This window comes from Primulina eburnea, chromosome 15 (genome assembly GCF_022965805.1).
Source record: "Primulina eburnea isolate SZY01 chromosome 15, ASM2296580v1, whole genome shotgun sequence".
Classification (NCBI taxonomy): domain Eukaryota; kingdom Viridiplantae; phylum Streptophyta; class Magnoliopsida; order Lamiales; family Gesneriaceae; genus Primulina; species Primulina eburnea.
The window spans coordinates 34,608,968-34,632,588 of NC_133115.1; the positions used below are offsets into that span (position 1 = coordinate 34,608,968).

Here is a 23,621-nt window from a genome sequence, read left to right on the forward strand (position 1 = left end):
TATACATATGTCTATAGTATCAAGACTATATTCTCATTCAATGAATCATTTTAAAATTACGCAGTTAAATGTCTTTAATCCAAGTCATGAAGCAAGTTACATCAACATTCATAAAATTGCCACATTGAAACGCATCAAATTCAATTCAACTCAAATATATTCGTTAAAAATTTCAACAATACTCCACATGAATTGAAATTGACCGAAATAAAAAAATTGGGTGATAACATTCAACAGTTGAATCTTGCATATAATATCATATAATATGTAGGAGTTCACTTTGAACATTCTCTTATGAAAGTATTTTATTTTATTGGCTGATCAGTATACACAATGTCATTGAACTATTTTGTTGTTTGTGTAAACTTTTATATATCTCATGCAAGATTCTCATTCATACACTTGTGTTCTCATTGTTGTATTTGTTTTGACCATAAACACACGTCTGGTTTGGTTAGAGGGTATAGAATTGAGCCATATAATTTTTTCGAAGTGGTCTCACTTTTCTCACACATAGATGATGCTTCGTAAGAACAATTTGCATTGTTTCATCAATTTTTTTTTACATATAAATAATATTTTTTATTAGTAAGATAAAATAATATTTTTATGAGTACTTGTGTTGGGTTAGAAATCTGTTTCACGAAATTTACCTTTTGTATTCTCTCAAACAGATAATTTTGGACATGATTTGCATCTTAACAATCGCTATGCTTCAAAATCTTTGGTTTCACCAAATTAATGAAGCACTAGATACCACCACCTTCCGCTGACATCCAGCCACTACCGACACCAACCGCGTCCGTAGATTCACCTACCGGTCAAAGGGCAATATCGTCAATATCTACTAACATTTAATGACTTGAACTTGATGATCAGCTCCCTAGCTGATTCAATTATGTGGGGAACATTGGTTATTATTATTTTAAATGATAGTATGTTTTTTTTTATAGAAATTTTCATAAATTTTTATTTGTAAGATCAGACAAAATTATTAGTTTTTAATATGCAATCCAAATATAATATATGTTTCACAAAAAATTCAATTTTTGTCATTAAATTTGATTTATTTGAGATATTTGAATTTGTTTATTGTCGGAATTTCATAAACGATAAAAGTTTTATATGCGTCAGATATCAACGTTGTCTCAAATATTGTAACACATAGTAACAACACTCAACAAAATAATATGTAACACAAATCTAAAACAATGTGCCGACAAACTGGTGCAACAAAACAAAATATAAATGTTTTAATAGTTTTTATTCGTCAAAGACATATACATACTACAATGTCTATATCTAGAATCACCGATTGAAGACATTAATTGTTTCCAACAAATTTTTATATCATATTAAAACACTCATTAAATAAGTAAAATGAAAAATTTGTTTGTGAAATTTGTTCTTTCTATATTTTTTTTTTATATTAGAACACACAAATAGACTTGTATATAATGTATAGTAAGTTTCTTGTGAGACGGTCTCACAAATCTTTATCTGTGATACGGGTCAACTAGACCGATATTTACAATAAAAAGTAATATTCTTAGTATAAAAAGTAATATTTTTTTATGGATGACCCAAATAAAATATATATCTCATAAAATACGATTCGTGAATCGTCTCACACAAGTTTTTGTCTATAATATCATGGCGAATAATAATTTATCATAAAACAATTCAAATAATTATAAAATAAATTCGGACATGAAAACTCGTGATAATAATATGACTTATTCAACTATTTATTATGTTATAAAATAAAATAAAAGATAACAAATAAATCGTACGCGCCGCGTGCTATATATAAGGCAGCACCTCAAACATTTCTTCTTCGTTCTCTTTTCCTTCCATCATTTTAATTACTTCCTCTGAGATTTTGGTCTTTCTAGAGTTGGAAGTTGAGATCTTCTCCGGTATCTTGCTTTGTCGGTGAATACCGATCTGATAATTGAAAATTCGTGAGTTCATTTAAAGATCCCGTTCTGTTTACCTTAATTCTGTAGATCTGATCAAAATTACGTTGTATTTGTTGTTGATTTGCTGTCATTTTCTCGGAACATCGTATATGCTCTTCTATAAGTTCTATGTGTTTATAGTTGCTTTGTGTGCGTGTGATGTGGTGTTTCCTATCGTCGGTGCTGTTGAAGCTGGATATTTACTGATTTTTATTGATGGAAATAATTGCTATTGTGCGTGTTTAATTGGAATTGGGACATTTGACGATCTCTATTAAAGCTTTGCGTGCGATCGTGTTGGTTTAGCTAGCTTTTAAGTTAGAATGTTAATTGCTCGAGCAACGGTTTGATATTTTCTTACCGACATGTCTGTTTAATGACGAAGCTTTCATGTTCGATGATATGAATCTGGATTGGGATATTTGTTTGGTCCTCCAGTTACGTTCTACGTGAGACATGAATCGGATAAAATAAGTTGGAAGGGATCAAGGTGTTTTCTCTTTTAAATAATGGTTCGATCGACTGATATTTAAAATAGTATGTGCAGGCCCTAGTTGGATGAATTTCTTGATTTACTCAGTAGTATTAGTCCGAAAAGGCGGGAAAGAAAATTAGAAGATTGAAATCTTTCCGTAATTTACTGTTTGTTTATCTGCGCTTCCTGTTCTTCAGTTGACATTCGTGCTTTTCTGGTTATAGGACATTGATTTTAATATATAGATTATTTCCTTATTTGTTTTTCCTTGCAGAAATTAACTTGCGATGTCAACATTTACCCCCAAGAATATCCTTTTAACTGGGGCTGCAGGATTTATTGCGTCTCATGTTGCAAACAGGCTCATCCGGAACTACCCTGACTACAAGATTGTTGTCCTTGACAAACTTGATTACTGTTCCAATCTCAAAAACCTTTTCCCCTCCAAAGCTTCTCCCAACTTCAAGTTTGTCAAGGGTGACATTGGCAGTGCCGACCTTGTCAACTACCTTCTCGTTGCTGAGAACATTGACACTATAATGCACTTTGCGGCCCAGACCCATGTTGATAATTCTTTCGGAAACAGTTTTGAGTTCACCAAAAACAATATCTATGGCACCCACGTGCTTCTGGAAGCCTGCAAAGTTACTGGCCAGATAAGAAGGTTTATCCATGTTAGCACGGATGAGGTCTATGGTGAGACTGACGAGGATGCTGTTGTTGGAAATCATGAGGCCTCACAGCTCCTGCCGACAAATCCATACTCAGCCACAAAAGCTGGGGCTGAAATGCTTGTCATGGCTTACGGCAGGTCTTATGGGTTGCCTGTGATTACCACACGAGGTAACAATGTTTATGGTCCAAATCAGTTTCCTGAAAAGTTGATCCCCAAGTTTATTCTTCTAGCCATGAAAGGTAAAACTCTCCCAATTCACGGTGATGGTTCTAACGTACGAAGTTACCTTTACTGTGAGGATGTTGCGGAGGCATTTGAAGTCATTCTTCACAAGGGAGAGGTTGGTCATGTCTACAACATCGGAACAAAGAAGGAGAGGAGAGTCATTGATGTGGCCAAAGACATCTGCAATTTGTTTAACATGGATCCAGACAAGAGCATTCAGTTTGTAGAGAATAGGCCATTCAATGATCAGAGGTACTTCCTTGATGACCAGAAGCTAAAGAATTTGGGTTGGTTTGAAAGGACCACATGGGAAGAGGGGTTGAAAAAGACCATAGAGTGGTATGCTAGTAATCCTGATTGGTGGGGCGATGTATCCGGTGCACTACTTCCTCATCCTAGAATGCTGATGATGCCTGGTGGAATTGAAAGACATTTTGATGAAGCTGAGAAGTACGAATCTGGCAAGTCTGAATTTTCTGGAAATTCTAATCAGACAAAGATGTTGGTTCCGGTCTCCAAAACCAGTCCACCTCAAAACCCGGCCTCGAAGTTTTTGATATTTGGTAGGACTGGGTGGATTGGTGGTTTGCTGGGAAAATTGTGCGAGAAACAGGGGATCCCATATGAATATGGGAAGGGGCGACTGGAGGATCGCTCGCAGCTTTTGGCAGACATCCTAGCTGTTAAGCCAACACATGTTTTTAACGCCGCAGGGGTAACAGGTAGACCCAATGTTGATTGGTGTGAATCTCACAAGACTGAAACAATTCGAACCAATGTTGCTGGCACGCTGAACTTGGCAGATGTATGCAGAGAGCATGGACTCCTGATGATGAACTTCGCCACTGGGTGTATTTTTGAGTACAACGATTCACACCCTGAAGGGTCTGGAATCGGATTTAAGGAGGAAGACACACCCAATTTCACCGGTTCTTTCTACTCCAAGACCAAGGCCATGGTAATTTTCTTCTTTCATCAATCAAAATAATGTTAAGCATGATTTTTATTTTTTTTTGGTTTATGCCTCAACGTGGTTCTCAATATTTCCTTTATTCATTGTGAATCAGGTGGAAGAGCTTTTGAAAGAATATGACAATGTATGCACTCTCAGAGTTCGAATGCCAATATCTTCTGACCTGAGCAACCCGCGAAATTTCATCACTAAGATTTCTCGGTATAACAAGGTGGTCAACATTCCCAACAGTATGACGATCTTGGATGAGCTTCTTCCGATTTCAATTGAGATGGCGAAGAGAAATCTTAGAGGCATATGGAACTTCACAAACCCTGGAGTTGTCAGCCACAACGAAATCTTGGAAATGTATAAGAAATATATCGATCCGGATTTCAAGTGGGCGAACTTTACGCTTGAAGAGCAAGCAAAGGTCATCGTTGCTCCCAGAAGTAATAATGAAATGGATGCGTCTAAGCTGAAGAAAGAGTTCCCTGAGTTACTATCGATCAAGGAGTCATTGATCAAATGCGTTTTTGAACCCAACCGGAAAACTCAAGTGGAGTAAGAGAACTATATGAACCTTTGGGATACACCGTTGATGTGGCATGGGTGGTTAGGCGTACGTGTTTGATAAGTTCACCAATTTTTTAGTTAGAGGTAGTTTTCAGGTCCCCTTTTTTCGTTAGATACAAATAAATCAGTTGCGTGGAGATGCGGCTAGTCTGGTTTTTACTCTTGCATGTCTTTCGAGGTGTAGCACGTTGTGAACTTTAAAATGAATTTATTCGTGACGTTGTAATTCGTCCCTAAACCTAGCTGTTACTCTAGAGTCAAGGGGACAAATCAAAATCGCGCAAGGGAATCCTCAAAGCTACCTCAGTTGACCAGGGGTCAGCCAACCACCGTCGTTTATTTTACTGCACTTTAAGCAATGAATTAGTGGGTATTACCATAATATTACCCTCAAACTAATACGATGTAGAGAATCAAATACAAATTAGAGATGTAGGTAACGGGAAAAAGTAGCAGTACTACTAAATTTAAAATAAAACTAACATTTTACAGGCTCACACCACCACATTGGACACCAGAACATAACTTTTTAGAATCACGAACTCAATGGAAGGATGAAAAGTTCAAGACGGAAGGCTCCGCCATGGCTTTCAAGAATGCCACCACATCGTCTGGGGTGTTGAGAAGATATCGAGCATTTGTACGAGGTCGGCCAACAGCACAAGAGAAGTAGTTTTCCTTCTTCAGATCAAGCACGTTCCAAGAAGTATTTTCTGGTGATGACCGCCGGCTGCTCCCGGAGGAGCTCCCATTTGATTTCTTTTCTGAATTTGGACCATTCAGCTGAATGCTGCTCTGAGATTTGGAGCTGCTTCTGCTGGCTGGAAGCTTTGAACTTGGCCTTTTCTCGACGGCGGGCTTCATTGTATCTGTTAGTTTCGTTCTTTGTAGATTCATGACATCGGGGGGAAGCTCTGGTTCGAAAAATGTGTAAACATCCTCATCCTGAAGCAAAGAAAACAAGGTCAGAGGGAATTTGAATAAACATTGCACGTGCTTAGTAATTGTCATTCTCTTTGCAACAAGTTCATATCCCATAGATAAATATTGGCATTTATTTGCCCGTTATAAAAGCCAGGAGGTACGGCATCCTGAGTAGTCTTTTTTTAAATGTAGGTTTTGTTCTCAGCTAGAGTTGGACCTTTGAAATTTACACACCTCACAAATTACATTGTTTATAGATGGATCAAATATGAAAAAGTTGCAGAAATGAAATTTAGAGCTCCAGAGGATTCTTTTCAAATTTTCAATTTTAAAAATAACAATATATATACCTTTCCCAAGAAGTGCCCAATGCACAAGACATAATCAATGGGTGTACATATGGCTTTGCTGTGAACAATCTCTCCCAGTATTCTGTCAATAGCAGCTCCCTGTCCACAGAAGGGAGGAAAAAACCGAATATTAATGCGTAAAACCAGAACCTAAAGAAGCACATTTTTAATCTTGTAATCGATCAAACATTTAAAATAATCGAGTAATATGGCTACCTTTGTGACACCCACTGCTCGCACCTCAACGGAGCGGCTTCCTTGGACAACATCGACAGATGAATTAGAAATCGGACCAGTCCAGAGATGCTGTAGCATGTCTCTGGCTTGCAGTCTTCCAAATTCAACATCTAAAATTGCAGCGGAGTGAGTAAACTGGAGTAAGAGCAGTTAGAAAAGGTAAGGCGTGAGAATATCTTCTTAGCATACATCTCACTAAGCTTCTTACCTGAATACTTGTAATTCCATACAAGTGAAGTTTCACGGCGTTCAAAATGCGATCTCGGGGTTCTTTCAGTGAAATACTCAAAAACATGCTGAAATGGTCGTCAGTAGCACCAAATCATGCAATAAGTTAAGGGTTGGATGCAGAATACAATGATGATATTAGTAAAGTTCCAATTACCTTAACACTGTCGACCCAATCCATATTTAAGTGTTCAGGCATCGTTGTCATCCATTCTCCTTTTGTCGATCGTAGAAACATCCCATTTTCAGCTGCCAACCACATGTTGTACTCCTCAAAGTTCTGCAAAAGATTTATTTCAGAAGGTATATAGAGTAACAAACAAGGGAAGATAAATATATTTACATCGTCAAGGACACTTCTGTCACTTCCACTGAGGACCACTATTGTTGTATTTGGATCGCTGCAAAGTCTTGACAAAGGTCCTTTCAACTCAGGATGCAACTTAAGCTCCATTTCTTTGATTTGATCCCCCCTCCTTCCAGGAGTGTCGATTGGTTCAGTTAGTGCAGCGTTGAAGCCCTATGGATAATGGTAAATAATAAACGAGCACCAAATAACAGATTTTTAGCCCCTTTCATTAACAAAAACCATGTACCATTGGTATTTTGAGATATTAAAAATTAGGCTACACCTAAAAATTAATGTGAAAATCAAAAGTCAACAAATAAAAGGAGCATACCAGTATAAGTAACCGATTTTTAGATTGCAGGTAACGCTTGATAGCATCACTGACGACAAGTTGAGGTGGAACTTTTCTTATTCTTTGCTGAGCTTCAATAACGGTATCATTCAGTTCACTGCAAGCGTCAATGACATTATGGTTAGGCTTTGGGTGATCACTGATCGGTAGCTATAAGATTTCTACTTTTGGACGTGTTGGACTGTTAATTCTACAGCAGCGTAAAAAAAGACCTTACAGCAACTCGTCTCTTTAAGAACTCAAATCAAGCAGTGAACAAATTGACTTGGTTAAATTCAAACAAGAACATTGGTTGTCACACTATGGTATAAAACGAAAAGGAGCTGCAACTGTATAACACAAACCCATCACATACAGTGCCAACACATAAACTTGCTACTTTCACATAGAGCAATTTCTCAGATTTACATTTTCCAGTTTAAATTATTTTCACCCAAATAGACAATTCCAAGTGACATGAATGATATGAAATAGTGACATAACTTGGACATGTAGTCAGATCTCATACATCTTCTATAACCTGATTAGAGGCTATGGCACGGCGTCATTGTGGTTGAACATTACCTGATATTTTCATGTCCTCATTCAAGGGAGAACATAAATAGAGTTACATTGATTTCTTATGTAAATTTGTGCCCACTTCGCAATTGTATCACCGTACGTAGAAGAATTGAAATAAATCCACATATTTCTCCCAAAAAAAGAAGAAGAAGAAACGCTCTGCGAAAGCAAAATATTTGACAATATATTGGGAATGTATAATCCCCCCCAAACACTCATGCAAAAGCAAAAGAAAAAGATTTGACAACATATTTGGAATGTACCAAAATTTAAGCCTGGGTATCAACCTCTTGAATAAATCATTTTGAGACTAACAGGGGCGTATATGATGACCAAATAGCCTGAGTGTCGACCTCGTGGTTAAATCATTTTGAGACCAACAGGGGCGTATGTGGTGACAAAATGAATGATGATAACACTCAGTTTCTTTCATCAGTCTAACCCAGTGTAAGTTGTGAAAAAAATCAGCAGGGTTCCGATGTAAATGAATAGAGAGGCTCACATGTTGATCATTATCATGCAACATCCTGCAAACTGCTAATGGTTGGACATTTTTGCAGGATAAAGAGAGATGTCTGTAAGACTGGAAGAAGAATAGAAAAGTTTTCACTTTAACTACAGTTCCACTTAAAAATCTTCAAACTATTTCAAATGAGAAAGATGTTACTCTATGGTCACTGAAAATGAGATGCACAATCCTAGAAATTATAATATTATTCTGGACAGAGGATGATGAAAGACAGAAAACCCACGCAGTCCTCGAGTTACTATATATAGTACACTATCAATTCAGCAGGTGTATATTCAAAACAACTAGCTAACTTACACACCTCACAAAGAGTTCAGCCCATTGTTGAGCAGTATGAGTTGTCACATGCTCAAAGTTATGCCTGTGGCGTTTCTCTCTTTCATCGGTGTGCATGTTCAGAGCTTGGCCTATAGCTTGTGCAACTTCTGTAATGTTCCATGGGTTTACGAGAATTGCACCAGCACCCAGCGATTGTGCTGCTCCAGCGAACTACAATAATACCCAAAAGGATTTATCATAGTGGCAAAAGCAAAGAATAATCAAACAACATAAATAAATAAATAAAACGTTGAAAGGGAAAAAATTCATGGTCCGACAACAAATTCCCGATGATAAATGAACTAAGAAAGGTGGCTCCACTAGAAAAAAAATAGAAGTCTGGAGTTTGAGAATTACTTCACTGAGGATGAGAACCCCTTTTCTGGAATTTTGGCAAGCCACGAACTCATAACTGACAAGATTCATTCCATCCCGCAAAGAAGTAACAAGTGCCACGTCTGTCAACCACCAAAATTATCAGAAGATAGCATCAAATCAGCAGCAATCAACCCCACATTTTCAGTAGTTAGACAATATTGCTTTTGCAAGGAATAGGAGTGTCCTGTGAAGTATAAATTTGAGGTGGTATTCAATCTCATCTAAGTTCCTCTTGCTTACAGTTTGATCTTATGCAGAAATACTGTACCAGAAGTATCACTGTATTGAAGATCCAACTCTTTTTCCATATACACCAAGTTTTAAAGAAGAGAGGTTATTTTAAATGTATCATGGCATCAAAATTTGCAGTCTACCACTTTCAAATGATTAAAGAAAAACACACAACATATCAAAATTAACTGCGTATTTGTTGCATGGTTTAACATCAAGGTGGTTGCAAATTAAAGCTATCAGTTGCATAGTTTAATATCAAGGTGGTCAAGAATAAGTGGTGGCATGACATTTGATATCTTAAAATAAAAGGAGAAACTAGGAATTGACAATCAAGCCACATCAATTATTACCAGTGACAGCATATAGTGCACACAAAGCATAGAAGTCGAGAGAACGGTCCTGCATAATGGGAAAAAAGATATTGCATCGGATATTTTAAAAACTATAAGAACATTTAAAACATTAACAGCATCATGTATGCATGTGTCTGGACTCTGGACAGATTACCAGCATGCCATAATAAAAAGAAGAACCTTAGAAGCTGGTATCTTCCCGGAACCCTCCGTGTTTAGCATGGCATGTAGCATGATTTTAGATCCTTCTAATGAATGCCATATTCAAGTTCAGATATGTTTTTTCCATTTAACAATTTAATAGATTCTAGAATCATGTTATTTAGAAATGGACTGTCAGAAAAATTAAATGCTGGTAGACGAGGAAATTTGTAGCCATGAAATGAAACACAAAATTCCTGAATAATAATTCATCATAGATATTAGATGCTGGACACACTGTGAAGAGTTAAAAAAGAGAGAAAACATGGGAAATATGAAAATTCAGCAGAAAGGGGAAATCCATTGTGCTTAAATATCTATGTGCTTATAAATGCATGTGTGGGCAGCGTAAACACTGTAATTGTTGGGTGAATGACAGGAGAAAGCTAACCAGATGATGAATTGGAACAGCTGCCAAAGTTCCAAATCTGCCATTGATCCGCCCGACAATTTCATGAACCTGGCTTGTAAGCTTTTGATCTAGGTAAAACAAAAGAGAGGAACAAAATGAAATGTCATCATGCAGAGAGAAAATCCATATGACCTTTGCATAAGCTAAAATAATTAAATTTTAGAAGGAAGTAGGTGAAACCACATCAGGCCATACATTCGGGAACATCAGTTCTTGTTGGCACTGCAATTTGGAGCAAAACCACCTTATCCCGCCAGTATGAATTCTCTTCCAGAAATTTTTCAAATGCTAGAATCTTTTGAGGGATTCCTTTTATCATGTCAAGGCGATCCACACCAAGCATTACCTGTAAGATTATAAATAGTTTAAAACTAATCAGCAAAAACCGATAAACTTGTGCAAAAAATTAAACAAATCACAAAGGACTAGCATAAATTCTTTGAAAATTTTGTATCAGATTGGTTAGCTAATCACCTATTCTTAAATTCACTAATATAGAAAGGGAACTTATCAAAGTACAATCAGATCAAATGTGATAGTCAACTCGGGGTAGGGGAGAATACCCTTCCGAACACCTAACATGTTCAGTATGGAGTAAGGGAGATAAGGAACAAACTTTTCTTCCAGAAAATCTTTCTTTCAATTCTTTGATGTGTTCTTGGACTTCAGGAACTTCAAGAGCACGGATGAACCTTTCTGAATCAATGCCTATGGGGAACTGCATCAAAAGATAAACAGATGACCCAAGTTATGAAAGAGTAATGTATGGGGCAATAAAAAAGCATGTTAAACGTGTACGGAGCATTCTAGATAAAATCATGTGGAGATACCGCAGCCACGCGAGTTACTCTTCCTTGATCCTCTACACCTTCAGGAGTACCTTCAAGACCAAGAATACGAGTACAAGCACTACCGAAATGTCTGGCATAATCATATGTGTGGAAACTGGAAACAAAGCCCCCCCAAAATTAAGTTTGTAAATTATGCAAAGAATTCCAATAATAAATCGGCATAAGTAAAATCACAAAATGCAAACAAAGAAATCCTGGAACAAATATATGGGAGCCATATCTTACTTTATAAGAAAGCTTAATTTCGAACATGTTGAAATAGGTAAAATAAATGTGCTTATACAGAAGTCTGACAGAGATAACATACAGAGGTAAATCCGGAGGAAACTGTCGGGGTATCAAGAAAACAACATGTGCCATTCATTATACACATCCACAAGCATAGAAACCCGGCAAATAAAAAATAAAAGACACGATGGAATATTTCAATATAACTAGTACACACTTAAAACTAATTATTACATCATTGAAATATTGCAGTAGTTAACACTTAACAGTAAGGAATTTATATATTCAAAAAAGTATTATGATTTATAAAGAGAAACAAACATATTACCCAACCAAATCAGCAGCTAGCACTGCATGAAGTAGCTCTGATCGAGATGGCAGAGTCCGGTGGATTTCAGAAGATGGAAAAGGGGTATGTAGAAACCACCCAACTTTCATTCTGCTATTATATTCTTTCAGGCATTTGGGGAGGAACATGAGATGGTAATCGTGGCACCAAACAACATCCCCCTCTTCATAGTGTTGGTTAACGACATCAGCGAACATTTGATTTGCCTTCTTGTATGCATCAAACTGCGACTGAAAACTCCTGGTTGTTGCAAGACGGTCTTCTTGTGGAAGTCCAAGATAGTGAAACAGAGGCCATAATATGTTGTTACAATAGCCATTGTAATACTGGTGAACAATCTCTTCATCCAGGAAAACAGGGATACACTTCTGCAGTAATTAGAACAGAATAAGTCAACAGCAAGATCTTGCATGCTCACTGTTAAGACACTTAAGTGTATACCTTCAGAACCAAAAAGTTCAAACAAGTCGGAAAAGTTTTGCAAGCTAGACCAAAATCACGTAAGTATTTCACCTTCTCAGCTAGGGCTTTAGTAAGAGCCTTCTTCCCAACCTCATCCGGCACATTAACACCAGCCCAACCAATCCATCGAGCCTCAAATTCCTTTACACCTACATCAAGTAATTGCATAAATCAAACCAAATACAAGCTACTTACTGATGAAAATACTGTCAAATAAAAAGTGGCGGGAATAAGAAAATAAGCGCACACCTAGAAGAGCGCTTACTAGACCGCCGGCACTTATCTCCAATGACCAGGAATCTTCACCTCTCCTCACTGCTGATACAGGAAGTCTATTAGCAACGACTAACAATCTCTGTTTGATAGACCTCACCTCAGGCCTTTCCCGCCCTTCATTGAGTAGTCGCACAGCTACTTCCTGATATGGTTCAACATAGGGAGATCCTGAGCTATAATGATCAGAGATCTCAATCCCTCCATTGCTATCAGTTACAGACGGAAATCTGTTGTTTCTTCTCAGTTCTCTTTCTCTCAAGAGCCTCCCAACTCTAGTGTTGGGAATTTGTAAGTTGTCGTTATACTTGTTCCCGGGCATATTTGCAGTTTTCCAAAATGGGCTTTGTTACAGTTTAAGTCAGACAGAAAGCAACTGCCCTGCATTTTGATTAGAACAGATTGAGAAGTAATCATTCCAGATAAATTCTCCAATACTATGATACTCGGGACAATTCTCAATCGCACAATTTTTCTGTACAAACCGTAGATTACATATTTATATCAGTAGAGGAATTTTTATACCCGCTGAACATTGATGCGAAGGAAAAATTGCATATTCACCAATCAAAACTACAACTACAGGGCAGACAGAGAAAGAGATAGCAAAGAAAAAGGGATCCACAGAATTGTGTGGGGGAAATGAGGACAAAGAGGAGTCTCCAGCATCAATAACTCGTTTCATATTCACCTACGAGGTCAAAATTGGTGTAACATCCGAATAAAATCGAAAATAAATGGAAAATAAATCTTCGTAGCATATACTCACCCTCGAAGTTCAACAACATTGGGGGAAAAAAAAGACAGCTCTAACCCTGAGAGGTAGAGTTCAATATCAATTTCAAACACAAAAATATTTCCCAGTAAAACCACGTAAGAACTCGCAAACCCATATCAATATCGGACCAAGAAAGCTTTCGGAAAAAGAAAAAATAACTACCAGACTGCAAAAGCAACGACTGCGGCCAAGAACAAGCCACGGCGCTTACTCAATTCGGTTCAAAATCCTCTGAAGAAAGCTCCTGAGAAGTATGCTAAGCTTTCAACAGCTCGTATTGAGCTTTGACAACGAAGAATCGATACATATACAGAGACGAGTAAAGGGATGGTGGTTGAAATATTCTCCGGGTGGCAGAGAAATAAAGAGAAAGTGAAGCCGCATCCTCGTGTCAGCTTACAAGATATGTAGAGCCTCACCGCCATGCAGATGGAACCAAAAAGACCTCTCCCAAAAAAGATTGTATTTTGACGTCCTAAATCTTTATCGCTGACAGTTAAATAGCTGAAAACCTGGGGGCTATTGTTTACCAATTACAAGAGAGAAAAGAGCCAACTTTCTGCTTTTGCGTGTGCTTGGCAATTGACTCATCATCCATATGAGTCAATTATATGTATTTCTACGATAAGGGTGGTGCTCCAGCTGTAATTAATTTAATCGCGTAGATTTATCATCCATGGAACGCTCGCACAGAGACGGGCCTTTTAGCCAGCGGGTCCTATTTTACTTCGAACAAGGATATAGATTTATATGAATTATAGAGCTTCAATCGAATCGCTTACATCTCGAGATACAAAATCACTGTCTAATATTTTTCGAAGTTTAAAATGTAATTTCATACACTAAAACTTATTTTTTTGTTACAAGTACATATGATTTTATATGTACATTAACCCAATTCTCTATCGCACTTGAAAAAATAGTTAAGTTCGGAAGTCAACCACATGAAGTAATAAAAAAAGGGGCGAGGGTAGTAATTAATAAAATAGGAATAAATTGTCAGTGCAAGAATTTTCGCATGTTACTATCAACTTAAGTTTTCTTTTTTCTCTTCTTCCAGAAGTTAATATATATGAGATTAATTGTACGTGAAACGTCGTTCAAGAAACTGGCTGATTTAGAAACAATGAATGGTCATGAAATTACGGTCCATAAAGGAATTCAAGCAAGTGCACACCGAATTCACGTGAATGACAAGGTCATACGTCTCAATCGTATGCTAAATTCGGTGTTTCATATTTTATTATGACGTATTCATCCTCAAAAATTCAAATCAATATAACAAAGAATTGAAAATTAAAAGGACATTTTGCGAAGATAAAAATTCACATACAAATTTTGGTTTTCCATTGCCCAAAACGGAAAAAGAAAACAAAATGATAAATGAACATCTAAATTTTCTAGTAGCTATCGATACTACCACCACATAAAATAATCACAAATTTTGATAGAAATGCTGACAAATATTTCTTTCAAAACATAATACTGTACTTCACAATAACTCATGCCCCCCCCCCCCCCCCCCCCAGCAGTCTTTTTTAGCTAAACTATTCAAAAGTAAATAAAAAGTTAAAGACGAAGAGAAACATAAATATTTAGAATTTTTTTTTTACATTTCCATACCGCATTTAGTAAGTGGGAATTCTTTCAGCTTTTGATTTGTGGACGACATTTGATCCTGATACTTATACACAGACAATGACAGCTTGCTACGAATAAAAAGTGGACTTCAGTTATTGTTACAACTTACAAACAAATTATATCCCAGAATGACCATGTTTCGAGGACGTAGATACATGCAATGTGCAATTGAATCTTCGAATCTAGCTCATGAATACTACTATACAGCGAATATGCTAGGTGACAGGAGTTCTTACAAAAAAAAAAAACAAAACAAAAGGCAAAGTCATAATCCATAGGAAGGATGGTTAAATGGAAAATAGCATGTAAAGCACAAGCGTGAATACTCTATACGAACAGATGTAAGCTACCATTTGAGAAAAGTTACGCGGATATAATGACCCTGGCTATGGCCGAAGTGCAACTTACGCAGAACAATCTTTGGTCCCATATAAAGCCACATAATCTGTTATGTTTAACAAAATGATCTATCTGTAATATGTGGTTTTATTTTTTAAAAAAATGGACCTATATATTCGATCTCGTGATTTAGGCTCTACAAATTAAGGCATGCATATTGTGAGTGCATATGCTTACCATAAACGGATAGAGAAACTGTGTGGAGACTTCAAAAGTGTAATAGCCGAGCCCGGTGTATGGTATGGTTTAAGATTTTGTATGATTATTGGCTATTTGGGTAAGTTTAAGTATAGTTTGGATGTTAAGAGTTTCGAGTTATGATTTATAGTATGGTTGGTTATAGATGATGTGCAGTGTTATTGTAGCGGCGTTACGATTAAATTCATGATAAATAGTATATTGATCCAAATGAGGTGAGGCCAATTGGAGTGGTTAGATAAGACATAAGGCTATAACTTCCTTATTTTGAGTTTTGTTCAAATCATTGTGGAAGGTAAGCCAAAAGTGTCCCGAAGAGTGTTGTGTGTTTCGACGTTCCTCCAGTGACACAGGTTGGGAGATTTAGCATAACTTTTTACTCAGACCTCCAAATGATCTGAAATTTTGAGGGAGTCAAGATAAGACATAGAGCTACAACTTTGTAGTTTACCACTTTTTCCAATTCGGACGGGAAGAGGCGTTTCTGAGGCGATCTTTGTAGAAGCTGTGCGCAGAGTAAGATTTGGTCCGAAGGTAGAGCGCACCCGCGGTCATGTAAGGACCGCACCCGCGGTCCCAGTGGTTCAGAAATTGATATTTGGTCGTAGGCTTGGCGCACCCGCGGTCCTTGTGTTGCCGCACCCGCGGTGGAGGTATGGGCGAGATATTTAGCGCTTTTTGGAGTGGTTGGCCATCACTTTACCTTTTTCTCTTCTCTTTCATTTCGAATTCTCTCCATTTCTTAGGGTTTTACCTCATTTCTTTCATTTCCTATCTTCAATCCAAGCGTTTAGTTTGCGATTCGACTTGAGATCGACGTTCTCCTTGGTGCTAGGAAGCTTAGGTAAGCTTTTGGTGCGATTCTTTTAAGGTTTTGAGTTAAGAGTCGACTTGGGTTTGTTATTCTTGTGGATTTATGGATTTATTGTTATGGATTCTTGGATATAGAGTTGATGTTGGTGTTATTTATGGATTATTGTTGTAGGTGGTGAACCAAGAGCTAAGTTTGAGGTGTTCTATTGGTTGTAAGTGGAATTTCATCCTTTTTGCTCACATGATATTATATGTATTGTGTTTTAAAGGTTTCAAAGTGTTATTCCCTTCCATTGATCCATTGTTATGTATTGATTTCATTGATTATCTATTGGAGGTATTATATATCTCACTATTGTTAATAAGGGAATACAAAAGAAAATATGAGATTGTGAAAGGACGGCTTTAAATGTTATTCAGAGTTCAAATGTTTCTATTGGATTGATAAATATATAGCCAGAGAATTGCATGCAATTAGTTGATCAACGCCCATAGGCTTGTATCCCTCACAGTTATCGATTTATATCGATGGGATATTTGCACCCACAGAGCAGAGATACTATTGATATCAATCCAACCAGAGAAAAGAGAAATACCATCGTATTGCTATCTATTGCTATCTTATTGATATGTTATTGCTACAGTATTTACGTTTCAGAGTTGATGATATTTATGATTTCAAAGCTATGTTTTCAGAGTATATTGTCATTGTTATGTAAGAGTTCCACTTGCTGAGATTTATTCTCATTTCAGTTATTTCATGTGATGCAGATCAGAGTGGCGGCCCGGGACGTTGACTGTGGATTGGGGTCATATGCATACACCGTTGGAAGGAATATTTTGGCCATGATCATAGCAAGGACGTTTTGTATTTTGCTTTATCCATTGAATGATCATGTATTGTTATTTTGTAAAGACGTTTAAAGAAAATTTATTTTGAAACTCCTTCCATATTTTAAAGAAAATTATTTTTATTCCGCTGCGTATTTTATTTAAAGAGGTCAGGGGTGTCACAAAAAGTTGCCAATTAGCAAAGGTGAACGCACGGATGCTAGACCATGTTTTTTGAAATATATTTTTTGATGATGTATTGAATAATGTGATATACTTAATTTTATTTTCAGGAGGAAAAATTATTGAATATAATATTTTTTAGGATTTTGTTGGGTTATTTAATTTCTATTGTTTTGTAGAATACGTCAAATTTTTAAAATGTAGTGCATGTACAATATTAAAATAGATTATATAAATATATATATATATATATATATATATATATATATATATATATATATATATATATATATATATTTTTTAAATTGAGATTTTTTTTAAAAAAAAAACTAATCAAAAGTAATGATATTGTGGAAGATATGAAATAAACCTATATATTTTTCAAAAGAATTGAATTTTACTTTATTTTATTTCAGGAGATGTATAATACTTTGTGTAACGCACCCAAACAAAATCCAAGCCCTTTTATCAAAGTTCACAAGAATAGGATATCATTATCCTAGTGACCTACCTACTTTTGCATTATGATGCAGCTTAAGAATCAAGAGCATGGAGGAAAAATCTTATCTAAGCTTGATTCATCGACAAGCATCTTGAAATGGATATATTATAGGGGATGATACCCTTGTAAGAGCCCGGGTCATGGATGACCCGGAATATCAAATGGATTCTCAAATTCGAGTGAGTCTGCAGATGAATTCTTCTGGAGCCGGGCAGGTGAAAGCCCATGCTCTACTCTCCGGGCAATCTTAGGCTCGGGCTCTTGTATAAAGCATTCTACCCGGGCACCTCGATAACAGTGTCGTATTCAAGTGGTTCAGAAGATAAGATCTTGTCTCGAGAAGCGCATCCAACATAATCCTATTGATTGATGTAATACGATGGGAAAATAGGGCGGCTTGACAGGAAGTCAACATCAAATGCTATGAGTGGTAGGTGTACACGCAAATCGAGGTCATTATTACTTCTCCTATTATAAATACCAGGTTTTCTCTTTACATTTACATGGATTCATTCATTCATTCACACCAATCACACAGCCATCACTTGGCTACATTGGTTTTATTGCTTGAGTACCCTGCTGACTTAAGCATCGGAGTGGTCACGCCGGACACCCCTCCGGCGCCCATTCACGAGTTCCTTTCATTGTGTGCAGGTTACAACTGAAGCCATATTACGGAGATATATCTCATTGCTCTTATTCCCATCATTACATTGATAGCAGATCCGGTGGAGCTCCCGACCCGGCTCACCCATTTCACCAGGATCGCATCATTGGCGCCGTCTGTGGGAAACTTGAGCTCAAGACGTAGATATGGTTTCCATTCGAAGCAAGTCCGACCTTGCTCGGCACCACAGTAAGCCCAACTCTCCTTGGCAAACATAGAAGTCCGACCTTGCTCGGCACCACAGTAAGCCCAACTCTCCTTGGCAAACATAGAAGTCCGACCTTGCTCGGCACCACAGTAAGCCCAACTCTCCTTGGCAAACATAGAAGTCCGACCAGCTCGGCATTCAGATCTTATATGTGGATTTTATATGAGCTCGAAGCTCAGCAGCTATTCCGGATTGACGTGGAAGAGTATTTGCTATGTACTCAGTAGCATACAGCTGTAGTCTAGCTCAACTAGAGAATTTCACTCTACCGAAAATGAATTCGGATTCAGTATTTCCAGGTTAGTGATTTGGTTTTTAATAAAACTAATATAGCAGGAGAAACAAAATCTTTTAAGTCCAGGAGATAGGAGGACCCGGCACTCATATTCAGAGCCCGGGAGGTATGAGGCCCCGGCATCCGGCACTATATCTTAAGTCTGGGAGGTATGAGGCCTCGGCATATTATATTAAGTCCAGGGATCCGTACCCTGGCTCGGGGCTCCGTACCTCGACCATTCATGAAGCCCAGGCTCCGCGCCTTGGTTATCTATTAAGTCCAGGGATCCGTACCCTGGCTCGGGGCTCCGTACCTCGACCATTCATGAAGCCCAGGCTCCGCGCCTTGGTTATTTATAAGCCCAGGGTTCTCAAACCTGGCTCGGGGCTCCGTACCTCGACCATTCATGAAGGCCAGGGCTCCACACCCTGGTTATCTATTAAGTACAGGGATCCGTACCCTGGCTCGGGGCTCCGTACCTCGACCATTCATGAAGGCCAGGGCTCCGCACCCTGGTTATCTATTAAGTCCAGGGATCCGTACCCTGGCTCGGGGCTCCGTACCTCGACCATTCATGAAGCCCAGGCTCCGCGCCTTGGTTATCTATTAAGTCCAGGGATCCGTACCCTGGCTCGGGGCTCCGTACCTCGACCATTCATGAAGCCCAGGCTCTGCGCCTTGGTTATTTATAAGCCCAGGGTTCTCAAACCTGGCTCGGGGCTCCGTACCTCGACCATTCATGAAGGCCAGGGCTCCACACCCTGGTTATCTATTAAGTCCAGGGATCCGTACCCTGGCTCGGGGCTCCGTACCTCGACCATTCATGAAGGCCAGGGCTCCGCACCCTGGTTATCTATTAAGTCCAGGGATCCGTACCCTGGCTCGGGGCTCCGTACCTCGACCATTCATGAAGCCCATGCCCCGCGCCTTGGTTATTTATAAGCCCAGGGTTCTCAAACCTGGCTCGGGCTCCGCACCTCGACTATTCTTAAGTCTGAAAGATATGAGGTCCTGGCATCTTATGCAAAGACTGGGAGGCACGAGGCCCCGGCATCTTATCTCAAGTCCATGAGACACGATACTCCGGCATTTCTTCTCATTTCTGGGAGACATGAAGCCCCCGATGCTTTTATAGAACAAAATTGATTGTCTCTTTGGGAATCCAAGCATGACTGATCGGGACAGCGAGTATGACTCTAGCCCGACTATTTAAGGGATGTGTGATGATACCCTTGTAAGAGCCCGGGTCATGGATGACCCGGAATATCAAATGGATTCCCAAATTCGAGTGAGTCTGCAGATGAATTCTTCTGGAGCCGGGCAGGTGAAAGCCCATGCTCTACTCTCCGGGCAATCTTAGGCTCGGGCTCTTGTATAAAGCATTCTACCCGGACACCTCGATAACAGTGTCGTATTCAAGTGGTTCAGAAGATAAGATCTTGTCTCGAGAAGCGCATCCGACATAATCCTATTGATTGATGTAATACGATGGGAAAATAGGGCGGCTTGACAGGAAGTCAACATCAAATGCTATGAGTGGTAGGTGTACACGCAAATCGAGGTCATTATTACTTCTCCTATTATAAATACCAGGTTTTCTCTTTACATTTACATGGATTCATTCATTCATTCACACCAATCACACAGCCATCACTTGGCTACATTGGTTTTATTGCTTGAGTACCCTGCTGACTTAAGCATCGGAGTGGTCACGCCGGACACCCCTCCGGCGCCCATTCACGAGTTCCTTTCATTGTGTGCAGGTTACAACTGAAGCCATATTACGGAGATATATCTCATTGCTCTTATTCCCATCATTATATTGATAGCTAATCCGGTGGAGCTCCCGACCCGACTCACCCATTTCACCAGGATCGCATCAGGGGACATACAAGACCCTCGTGTACCTTTTGTTCTTTTTCCTGCCAAGCAGAGTGAGGTGGAGAAATATTTTATTCGTGCACTAGATTACTTGAATACCAATAAAATGTATGTTACGACTTACGGGATACAAAAAGAAGCAGACGGGAGTGCCTTATTCATAGAAATAATCCTAACATCAAAATTCGTATTTGAGAAAATATCTGGATGTGTGGTCTTAGGCTTTGGCGGGCAAACTGTTAATGATGATTTTGAGGAGATGGAAAACCTTAAATTCAGAGAAGTGTTCGACCTTTTCATCGCTTTCATTTTTGTTGAAGTAACGCTATTGCCACAATAATATATATGTGGCTGGCAAGAAGTCATCAGACTGTTTCCGAAGGGCTACGATTCTTCAGGAATCTATGCTACTCTGGGGAACCCCTACTTTATTTCAAAAGTTTAAAGTTGTTGCTTCATAGATATGTGAAATTAAGTCTTTAATGGGATTTCACTGATCCAATAATCAAGATTACACACAGGCAGAACATGTTCTATTTCCATCATTTGGTTGTAAAAACTCAAAGAAGACAGAGCCATTCCAATCGACATTCTTCAGGTCGACATTCCCGAGCTTGTATGTGCTCATTCTCATATTTACCTATAGAACCAAAGTTTTCTTAAAATTCCTCTATGATCGGGCAATCCTTGAGAATACATAAATGTGTGTATTTACATATCCACTAGTAAATTCGTGTATCCTGCTTCATGTCTTTTTCTCAGCTGCCTTAATTGTGGTGGCTAGATCAACTCGGCTTTAGAGGGAATTCATTGCATTTAAAACAGGATTCATAGCTCCACATCTTTTCACAAATTTAACATGATCACTTCAAACAAAACCCCACCCCCGAAACAAACAAAAAGAAAGATCTAAATTTAGTTGAATAAAAAGCAATTATATCACAATATTGTGACAACAAAGAATTGCACATTATGGCAGATTATAAAACCTTAACATCTACGCACAGTTTATGTTTTCTAACTCAGACTTGAGTATTTTAGATAGGAAGTTCCTCTAACCCATTTGTATCGCCAAAAGAAAAAAGATACTGAGTAGATCCCTAGCTTGCAATAAACTGATGACCATTTAAGTTTTCCTACCTATTGCAGAAGGAAATCAAACCATATTTTAAGCATTATATCTCCATGGTGAAAATAATCAGTTGATGCTAAATATCACTCACTCCGCTTCAAATCAAGTTAAACCAACCGGAATTACTGGAAAAAGCTTTCTCCATATAATATAACTAATCAATAGAAATTTGAATTTTTGTTTGGCAAATGGCACCATTTATTTGATCCGCAGACTACTCTATTTTCAACACAGATTATAATCCATTTCCTTCTTTGCTCATTGATTTTGTTACTTATAAGTGAAATTGTTGATTAGAAGGGAGTTATAATATACTCCAACATTCCTGGACCTCGAAACAAAATCTACAAACAGAAACACCACTACTCCACAACAGCAACAATACTCTCAGTCAATTCCAAACTGATACAAACGCTAAGCAAACCAAAAGCTAAATCCGATCGATCGCAACTCCGTGAAACAACAATTCACACGGGAACAAGCATTCATCAAACCACCAATCAGACAACTTCAAGCGCGCAAAAAACAACAAACGATCACGTTCTATTTTCAGTGGTACCAATTGATCGCGGTGCGTGAATACAAAAATAAGCAATGAAAACTGACCAGAAATGGGAGAAATGCTGACGTCAGGCGTCCATTCGCCTCTGTCAGTTGCAGTGGCTTTTGGCCTGGGCAGAAGGCGTAGAGGTCTCGAGAAGAAAGCGAGAAAAGGATCGAATCAAAAGGTTCGCTTTAAAATATGTGTGTGTGATGCGCGTACATATATATAAAGGTTGGGGTTTGTGTGCATCTATCCCATGCCAGAGATAGTGAAAGACAACTGTACCTGCGTTGCCCAATCATTTGGAGGGAATTTATTCCCCAACTTCCTTTTTTCAAAATTATTATTATTTGCATTTACCACTCCAAACATTTATTTTTTCACCGTGAGTTATTAGTATTGTATTATAACATAATATTTTTAAAATTTTAAATCACTTGAAGATCGAAACCCAGTTTTTTCGTTTTTGCTTTTGCTTGAATATGTTTAAATGCACACGGGAGTGTCATTTTTAAAAAAATTATTTGACCAAGTTTATTTTGGTAGTTGCCTATAATCCATTATAATTCAGTGCTTCTGGTAGCACGTGGTCTGTAAACCAGCCCAACAAAATTTGTGCGATATAATTGACCTATAAAATGTCAATAGAAAAAAGAGAATTTATGATCATTTGACCATGGGTCTTAACACAAACTTCTGTTTTTGTTTTTTTGCTTATACTCAATTTATTTCTAATCCATAAGTTGGTCTCATGTTGATTCTGAATCTTTAAAAGTGATTATATTATTTTGGTAAATAAGTGAAAACTTTTCTTGATATTCACACCTTTAATATTTTTTCTAATCCAAAACTATCTTTTACATTCATTTACTGTTCACAATACCCCATACGACTATATCTTTTGCAAAGAGTCGAATAAGTGTATTTTTTATATACCATAACTTATGTACTAAATACTTACCTTAATTTTTTTTTCTTCTTTTCGATTTTTTACTTTTATTTCTAAACATTATTCATTTCTTCATAATCTATAATCGCTTCTATCATAAAACATATATTTTTACAAACACTCGCTTATCGTGGTTTGTATATTTAATAATTTTTAGCATTAAA

The 23,621-nt window shown here is 37.9% G+C and overlaps 2 protein-coding genes across 4 annotated transcripts; one reads left to right on the forward strand and one right to left on the reverse strand.

Moving 5' to 3' along the window:
• The first annotated feature begins 1,790 nt into the window (after positions 1-1,790).
• On the forward strand, positions 1,791-5,103 carry LOC140813701 (trifunctional UDP-glucose 4,6-dehydratase/UDP-4-keto-6-deoxy-D-glucose 3,5-epimerase/UDP-4-keto-L-rhamnose-reductase RHM1). Its single transcript, XM_073172344.1, has 3 exons — positions 1,791-1,964; positions 2,711-4,295; positions 4,405-5,103. The coding sequence occupies exons 2-3, from the start codon at positions 2,724-2,726 to the stop codon at positions 4,855-4,857; spliced, it is 2,025 nt and encodes a 674-aa protein (XP_073028445.1). The 5' UTR covers positions 1,791-1,964; positions 2,711-2,723; the 3' UTR covers positions 4,858-5,103.
• A 200-nt stretch (positions 5,104-5,303) lies between these two features.
• Positions 5,304-22,728, reverse strand: LOC140813699 (alpha,alpha-trehalose-phosphate synthase [UDP-forming] 1-like). Of its 3 annotated transcripts, none has more exons than XM_073172341.1 (18): positions 22,571-22,728; positions 12,431-12,835; positions 12,233-12,330; positions 11,699-12,087; positions 11,122-11,236; positions 10,908-11,009; positions 10,487-10,637; positions 10,271-10,359; positions 9,676-9,724; positions 9,071-9,171; positions 8,697-8,884; positions 7,285-7,402; positions 6,948-7,124; positions 6,762-6,884; positions 6,585-6,672; positions 6,356-6,486; positions 6,140-6,238; positions 5,304-5,810 (listed from the first exon to the last, which is right to left on the reverse strand). In XM_073172341.1, the coding sequence occupies exons 2-18, from the start codon at positions 12,774-12,776 to the stop codon at positions 5,409-5,411; spliced, it is 2,766 nt and encodes a 921-aa protein (XP_073028442.1). In that variant the 5' UTR covers positions 12,777-12,835; positions 22,571-22,728; the 3' UTR covers positions 5,304-5,408. The 3 variants fall into 3 exon arrangements, with proteins under 3 accessions (XP_073028442.1, XP_073028444.1, XP_073028443.1); XM_073172343.1 differs by lacking the exon at positions 22,571-22,728 and adding an exon at positions 13,444-13,893; XM_073172342.1 differs by lacking the exon at positions 22,571-22,728 and adding an exon at positions 13,395-13,893.
• Between the last annotated feature and the right edge of the window lie 893 nt (positions 22,729-23,621).